The following is an 8,648-nucleotide window of genomic DNA, read 5'->3' on the forward strand; positions in this document are numbered from 1 at the left end:
TTAAAATGCTCCTATTTTTAACTTATTAATCCTTCTAGAAGTTTATCCAAAGAAAATAATCAGAAATGTGCCCAAGGGCTCTCATACAAAAGCCTTCATTTCAGTGTTTTACTATTAGTTTTTAATTAAGAATATACACTAGTGATTTGAAACAATATTTTAAGCCAGATAGAAGTAAATAAGATGAAAGTAAAACTTCCCCTTTTCCTCCCCACCCATCCCACGAATTCCTATTCCTTAGGAGTGATTGCTGCTAATTGTTAGACCTTTTTATTTAATGCACATATAGGTAAACACATATACACAGTTTAAGAAAAAATGACTCTTCTACATATTAAACGTTATTTAATCATAGCAAAAAAATCAAGCAACATAACTCTCTGAAAATAGAAAAAGAGTTAGATAAAATATGGTATTTTTAACCTAATGTCACACTATGCGGTCATCAAAAATCCACGGAAGCACTGGCAGGAAGAGCAGGGGAAGAGGTAGAAGGATTTGCTGGTCACTGTGCCTTGTTGAGCAAATTACTTAACCTCATTGAGCCTCAGCCCTTTCACCTAAACAGTGAGGGTGATGAGATCTACCTTTACAGTTGTTGGGAAGATTAAATTGATTAATTATGTAAAACACCTGGGATAACATGAGGTCTGCTAGGCACCCACTATTACTGTAAACATTGAATGATATTATATGAGAACATTTTATTATATGAAAACATTGAATGACATGAGAAAATATTCACAATATACTAAGGGTAAAACGCTGCTATAAAAGAGTATATCCACCATGACATCAATCATCTAATATATTCTAATAACTTACAAGGTACATTTATGCATTAAAAATAGCCTGGAGAGAACTTCACCATAATGTTAATAGTGATGAAGAGAGAGGTTAAAAGTGATTTTCATTTTCCTCTAAATAGCCTTATTTTTCCCTACAGTTTTTTTCAAAATTTCTTCAATGAACATTTTAATTTTTATTATCAAGAAAAGATACAATGCATTTTTGAAGGCAAGAAATAAAAGAATATGCTTGATAATTGTAGGATGATGATAGAAAATATAGAGCTTTTTGGTACCTGTAAGAAAATAAGCAATTTAAGTTCTGGGGTCTAGAGTTTGCTTTGTGGAGGGGTGCTGGAGAGCTGAGAAGAAATGTAAATTTCTCTAGATAAGAAGTAATGAAAAAGTACATTAGAGTAGAAAGAAAAAAATAAGTAATAAATGTTAATACTGTGACACAAATGTTGTTAGGCAACTCTGATAACACAGAGAGAGATGGGAAAGAACAATAACGAGGCCCAATAGAAATTCTACTTATTTATGGCATGGGGACTAGGGTGGTTCATGAAGTAAAAGATGAAAAAATTCACTGCTCTATGAGAAATATACAGTCAGCTTTTTATTATCTATACTAAAGAATGGGAGAGACTCTATGAAATGTATTAATATATATTTTTATAGAGGATTCACCTCCCACATAATTTTTTCTTTACTTAGTATTTAAATGGTTTTATAATTCCTAAATATGTACCAGCTTAACAACAGAGCTAGAAGGCCTGAAAGTATCTATGCATTGAATTATTTATCCAATAAGAATTTATTGACCCGCTACTGGTGCAAAGAACTCTTAGCTGCTGTGTGGAATACCAAGGTGCAAAAGACCTGGATTCTGCCTGCACAGAATATACAGTTTAACAAGGAGGAGAAGACACAAAATAAACAGCTAAAGCACAGCAAAGTAGACAGCAATCAGTACCATAACAGCAGTACGGATAAAAAGCTATGGAGGGCTTCCCTGGTGGCGCAGTGGTTGAGAGTCCGCCTGCCGATGCAGGGGACACGGGTTCGTGCCCCGGTCTGGGAAGATCCCGCGTGCCGCGGAGCGGCTGGGCCCGTGAGCCATGGCCGCTGAGCCTGTGCGTCCGGAGCCTGTGCTCCGCAACGGGATAGGCCACAACAGTGAGAGGTCCGCGTACCGCAAAAAAAAAAAAAAGCTATGGAGTTTACAGAGAAAGAGAGGTTACTTAGATCTGGAAGGTTCTACAAGGTGTACTGAGTCCCAGCCCTGAACAAGTGGGATCTTGATGCTTGGATGGGCAGGCAAAGACCTTTTGGGAAGAAAGAGCCCCTCGGGTGAGCACAGAGGCTGCGGTGCAAAGGATTTGCATGTGGCAAAAAGGAAGAGTATGTGAGGGGAGGTTGAAAATGGAATTTGGGAACAAATCAGAGAGGGGTGTCAAAACTAATCTGAAGAGTGAAATGATATAAAAGTACAAGGCAAAAATTACTCATAATCCCACATTCCACCTCGATAATAATGTAGTAAGTAGGTCTTTCCTATATGTATGGGCAGATATGTGTGGGAATATACATACTTATATAGAGAGAGAATGCATATATTTTTACAAAGATTGCATCATTCTACACATACTATTTTCTTAATTAGCAAAAGTTATGATACTTCTCATGTCAATACTTTGACTACAACGTGATTTTGATGAACAGCTTAGTCTTTCACAAATTACTTAACCAATCCCCAACTGTTGGACATTTAGGTTGTTTGCTGACTGTCTGCACATTTCTGGGTATTTCCTTGGAATACAATCCCAGAAGGAGAACTACCAGATCCTAGGATGCATACATTTTTTTTTTCTTTTCTTTTTCAAGATGAAGATAGCTTTTTCTGCTTATACAAATAATACAATTCTTAATTTTAAAAACATAATATATGCTTCATATTAAAAATTCTGACCACGCAGAAAGAAATGATAGAGGTGAAATCCCACCAATCAGCAATAACCACTGTTAATGTTGTGTGTGCATGTGTGTGTGTGTGTGTGTGTGTGACATTAACAGTACATACATATATATACATAACTTTTTGTGGCCTGATTTTTTTTCATCTTTACAACGTATTTTGGACCTTACTCCTCATCAATGATACAAACAGGGCATGGATCCTTCTAAGGCTTTGATACGTATTGATAAATTTCCCTCGGGGTGACTTACCCTCCTATCAGCAGAGCAAGAGAGTGCCCGCTTCCTCCACTTTTATATTCTTTTCAATCCTTTCCAATTGTATCAGCAAAAAGTGATATAAAATCAATAGATTTATTTTACTTTTCTTAGTTTTCTAACGAGTTTGAAATTTGTATATGATGACTTCTTCAGTTATAATTTTTTTTCTTTTTAAGATTTATAAAAGGCTAGCACAGGGAATTCCCTAGCAGTTCAGTGGTTAGGACTCCATGCTCTCACTACCAAGGGCCTGGGTTTGATCCCTGCTGGAGGAACTGAGATCCCACATGCTGCACCGCGTCGCCAAAAAAAAAGCTACCACACTTTAGTCAACACTTGCAAGTATTTTGGGCATTCTGTCAGTTTTCTTTCCATTTATTCATGATGGTTTTCCATCATTCAGAAGTTTTATATTTTAGTGTAGTCAAAGATGACGACGCATCTAGCCATCTTTTCCTCTATGACTTCTGTCCCAGGGAAGGTTTGGGAGCCTGGGGGGAGAATTCCCAATATTTTGTTACATGAGAGCTGGAACCATGAGAAACGTACTGAAGTGATCCAAGTAACCCAGGCCACTGACAAAAGGAATGAAACAAATTCAAGGGAGAGAAAGAGTCAACCGCATTTAGCAAGTAATTGGATGGGGAGAGAGAAAAAATTCACCGATGACCCCAAGGTTTTGAGCCTGGATATCATAAAAATACTGGTGTCATTAACACAGAGTAGCACAGAGTGGGTGACCTGGATCTGCTTAGAAAAGTGAGAAATTTCTACTTTGGGGTACAATTGTGTTAGCTAGCTTCCAAGATGGTCCTCAACACCCCTCACTCTGAATTCTTAATGCCCAGAAACTGTGAGATAATAAGTGTCTATTATTTAAGCCACGAAGTTTGGGGTAATATGTTACACAGCAGTAGATTACTCACACAGATACTACTTGAAGATATCTAGCTGGCTAATGAAATGCACAACTAGGGCTCTGGAAGATACCAAGGCTGGACAGAGTTTTAAGAGTGATCTGTTTAGTGGTAAAGATTGAAAGGAGGTGACTGTCAGGTAACAGTACACAGAAAGAGAGTTGGCAAAGGATAGGTGGTCGGGGACATACGGAGGGTGAAGAGACAGACAGGCCAGAGAAAGAGCAGTCAGATAAACAAAAGAGAGTAAGGAGAATAAGGTCGTGGAAGGAAGCCCTCACAGGCCACTAGACTAAGAGGACATTAGCAGACATAGGTGGTGGATCCATGGAAAGGGACCTGTATTGGTAAATAAAGCATTCGCCCTGAAGCTAATCATCTACACCTGAGTTTTAATGTAAGTTTGGGAAGTCCTTTTATTTTTCCCCAATTTTTTTTCTTTCTTTCTTTTTTTTTTTTTTGGCTATGTTGCATGGCTTGTGGGATCTTAGTTCCCCCACTAGGGATTGAACCCAGGCTCCTTCAGTGAAAGCACCCATTCCTAACCACTGAACTGCCAGGGAAGTCCCTATTTTTCCCCAATTTTTAAAAATTATGGTAAAATATATACAACATAAAATTGATACCATTTTAACCATTTTTAAGTGTACAGTTCAGTGGCACTAAGTACATTCGCATAAGTGCAACTTGATTCATCCATTTTGTATGGAAGTTTTTCTGCTCCTCTCACTTATAAATCCTCCAGAAGGTAACCAACGAGACTTGCCTTAACATGTATTCTAGCCCATAATGGACACTGTTATCCCTGTATATCTGAAGCCAACACAGCCACTAGAGAGGGTAACATAAACACAAACCAAGGGAAATTTAGCAAAAATGATTCCTCTTAAATCAAATATATTTAATTATTCTCCAAAACCATTAGACTAACAATAACATAGGGTTTTCCTCCATTCCTTCAATGCATTCAATACATATTTCCGAGCGCCTATTATGTGCCAGGCACTGTTCTGCATGGGGAAGGAGATAGACAAGAAATAAGTGAGCAGAGTAATTCCAGATCATTATAAATGCTACTAAGAAAATAAACCAGGGTGGTGTGATAAGGAGTGATTGAAGTCAGGGAGCTACCTTGGCTAGGATGCTTGGGGAAGGTCTCCTTGTGGAGGGGACCTGAATTTGGAGAGGCAGTCAGAGGAAGCACACAGCAAAACAGAGGAACTAGAGCAACGGAGGAGGGGGCATCTCACAGACGTGCCATAGGATAAAAAAAAAAAAAAAAAGATGTTATCACTGTAAGGAGTACCATAGGAGCCAGGACGATAACATCTTTTTCTCTTTTCCTTTTTTTCTTTCTTTCCTTCTTTAAAAATAAGATCACTGGGGACTACCCTGGCAGTCCAGTGGTTGAGACTCTCTGCTTCCCCAGCAGGGGGCATGGGTTCCATTCCTGGTCGGGGAACTAAGATCCCGTATGCCGCATGGCTCAGCCAAAACTAAAAATAAAATTTAAAAATAAAAATGAAAATAAGATCATTGGTTGCTGTTTGGACAATGGATTTGAGCAAACAAAAGTCAACTCACTCATACTTGTAAAAAAAAAGATGTGTTTCCTTGACAAACTGGATTAAAAGCCAGATGAATATACCACTGAAAATGAACAGGAATTTTAACTTTTTAACTTTACCTTTTCAAAATTGATCTCTTTTATAACACAGTGCTTGCTATCTGATTTCCCTTTGGCCAGGTATGCTTTCCCAAAGGCACCTTCCCCAATGGCCTTAATCACATCATATTTATCCATGGTCTCCAATGCATGGAGTTACCTGAAATGAGAGCAATGAAATTTTATTGCACACTTTTCATAAATATGAACAAGTCAGAAAACAGACCACTACAACGTAAGAACTCATTTTGCTAAAACTTTCATTCTAATTTCGCCAAGACTGAATCAAATAACTTTCCCTGCGGCCACAGGTAACAACCAAAGAGAGACAGAGCTTAGCCAGCTCCATGGTCAGACTGGGGCTGCAGCTCAACTTTGATACACCCTAGTGTTGTCATCTCGGGCAAATAACTTAATTCGTAAAACCTCTCTTTTCTAATTTCTGAAATGGAAATAACAATGTTTTTGAAGATTGTTCTGAGAAAGAAAAATATAATATCCCCGTCTGGGCACCTCTAGGCAGCAGGAATTGTCCTTCTGCTTGTGTGGTTTTACAGTCCAGCCTTTCTCAGTGGGGCGTTACTGCCCCCTAGGGGAAATTTTTGAAACTTACGGAGTTTTTTTCTGTTCGCAGAGATGGAGAGGCAGGCACGAAGGCTTTCAGAAGCCATTGGGGTCTGAGATACTAAGATTCTGCGATGCTAGGGACGGTCCCGCACAGTATTTTCCAGCGCCCCTACAACCTTAAAAAGTCTCCGTACACATTCATGTGCTTGGAAAAATCCGTTTATAATTATCTGCGGCTAAAACCAAACTATTTTACATCTAAATACAAAGTATATTTTGCACAGTTTTATTTAACACTGAATTTTCGAGGAATGCAACTACATGTAAATCAAGGCTTGCCTGCACCTTGTTCGGAACTTTACCAGGAACTGTTCACCGTTTTGGAAAATCACTCCCCCACTGGCCACGCTGCTCCTGGCAGCTGAGACCTAAAAGTTTGCAGCTGTCCTTATCAGGTGACTCCCTGCTACTTCACTACTTCTTCCAGTGTACCAGTACCAAGAATTTACCGATTGAAATATAGACTTTATAATAAAGAGAGTCACTGTGGCACTTAGATTCGTCTGATCAGATTCGGTATGGCAGGAGGGTGTGTAAGGCCAGAGTATACAAGGGCCCCATCCAAGACCTACCCAGTCAGAATCCCCAGTTAAAAGGTCTAACATTCCCTTTGGTGCCCAAGCTCCTTTGATTTGGGTTCGTCACTCTCAGCCCAGGGTCCTGGCTTCTCGAGAGGGGAAGGTGAATTCTCCGGGGGTAGTAAGCGATGTGGTCCCTTCCTCTCTACCATTTCTTTGGAAACACGGTGCTTGTAACACAAGTACACCCTCAATAGCCCGTGGGCAAAAAACGGGCCAGTAATTCCCAGTGGGGTTGTTTCTGAACTGTCTTGGGCAGGTTCTGGCGGCCCAGCACTTGCCTCCGACCACTTGCCACCTCTCTGGAAGCTACGCGGCCGGGCGGCCCTCGGCCAGCCTCCAGCCTCTGGGGCTTTGCGTAAACTGCTCCACTGCATTTCCCCGTTATATTCAATAGTACAGTTAGGGAATCTTGCTGATTTTTAAAACCTGAGTGAGCAGGCAGGTTACGTTTTTGAGTAATTTGTGTCAGTGCAGGAAGGGGGTACGATTAGGTGGGATAGGGCTGGAAGCCAGCTCCGCAGCCAGGGAAGGCTTGGGGACACTGGAGGACCGGGTTTTGAGGGAGGCGCTGGCGGAATCGGAATTCGAGGGCACTTGCGCAGGAACTGAGGGACGGCGACGCTCCCGCCCAAGAGGCACCGGTGGGTGGAAGCCCCTAGGTTCCGGGGGAAAAATCCTTCTCCCTTAGAAACACTCTCCGGGAGGCGGCCGGCGGGAAGGCGGCAGAACTCCCGCGGGGGCCAGGAGCTGGGTGCGCCGCGCGTTGCCATGGAGACCGACGCGGCCCGGGACCGGAGACCGCAGTTCTGCGGCTCGCGTCTTCCCGGGCGGGGGTTCCACCCTTTCCCCGGGGCTCCCGGAGGCCCTGGGGGCAGCTCCGGGTTCGGACTGAGGGGACCACCCATAGCATACCTGCTCCGCCTGCTCCGCGGGGCCAGAGTAGTATCCCGGGTGGGTCCAGGTTCCAGACGCTTCTGCGCCCGCTGGCGGCCGGGGCGGAGCCGCGCTAGCGAAGGCGGGCGGGGCGCGGGGCCAGAGTGGCGAGAGGACGGGTCCACACAGTCCACCCGGAAGAGGGGTGGGGGCCGGCCGCGGCGTTTGGAGACCTGGCCGCGTCACCTCCGTCACCTTAGGTCGGGACTCCTCTGCTTACACTCGACAAGCATTCCGCTCCCCGTTCTTGCTTACGGTGTACCAGAGGCTTTGCATATATTCTCTTTATGCCTTGCGACAACCGAGTCAGGTGGTAGTGGCCCAGTTTTACAATTGAGCTGGACTGAGAGTTTCTCGTGCAAGGTCTCAAATACTGTTAAGAGATGGAGACTGGAACGGAGCCCTGCTCTTTTGACCACAGCTGGCGGCCTCCCATGGGGTCCTCTTATAAAACGAGCTACTGCCCAGTGGTCTGCAAACATGCTCTCTCACCATCTCCCCATCGCCCACTAAGCATTCCTCATTCCCACTGCACATCAAGGTGCCGTCAGAAACGTTTCATTACATGTTTAAGCAGTTGAAAGGATGTAATTTCCAGCAATTATAAATATTGACACAAGTAAAACATAACCAATGGAATCTAAATACCACGGCAATTTGAAACCCACCATATCTAGTTTTTTAAAAAGAAAGCTCTCCTTTAAGAATTAGAAAGTTTACATCATTCCTTTCTCTCTTTGAACTCATATCTCCATACGTACTGTTTTTCATGATTCAAAATCTTACCCATCACCCTATCATATCAATGGAAATTAATTTCTATTTTCTAATAGGCTTTTAAAAATTCATTAAAATTACTAGTAGTACACAACTGATCCAAATCACGAACTAATATTTA

At 42.2% G+C, this 8,648-nt stretch overlaps 1 protein-coding gene across 1 annotated transcript in view; it reads right to left on the reverse strand.

The window, feature by feature from the left end:
- Window positions 1-8,350, reverse strand: part of LOC101285789 (serine/threonine-protein kinase Nek5) — a 47,331-nt gene extending 38,981 nt beyond the window's left edge. Inside the window, exons 1-2 of the mRNA XM_049701332.1 lie at window positions 7,730-8,350; window positions 5,631-5,769 (exon numbers count right to left, since the gene is read on the reverse strand). Coding sequence (XP_049557289.1) covers window positions 5,631-5,747 — 117 coding nt within the window. The 5' untranslated portion in view covers window positions 5,748-5,769; window positions 7,730-8,350. The remainder of the gene's footprint in view (window positions 1-5,630; window positions 5,770-7,729) is intronic.
- Between the last annotated feature and the right edge of the window lie 298 nt (window positions 8,351-8,648).

Source organism: Orcinus orca, chromosome 18 (genome assembly GCF_937001465.1).
Source record: "Orcinus orca chromosome 18, mOrcOrc1.1, whole genome shotgun sequence".
Taxonomy (NCBI): Eukaryota; Metazoa; Chordata; class Mammalia; order Artiodactyla; family Delphinidae; genus Orcinus; species Orcinus orca.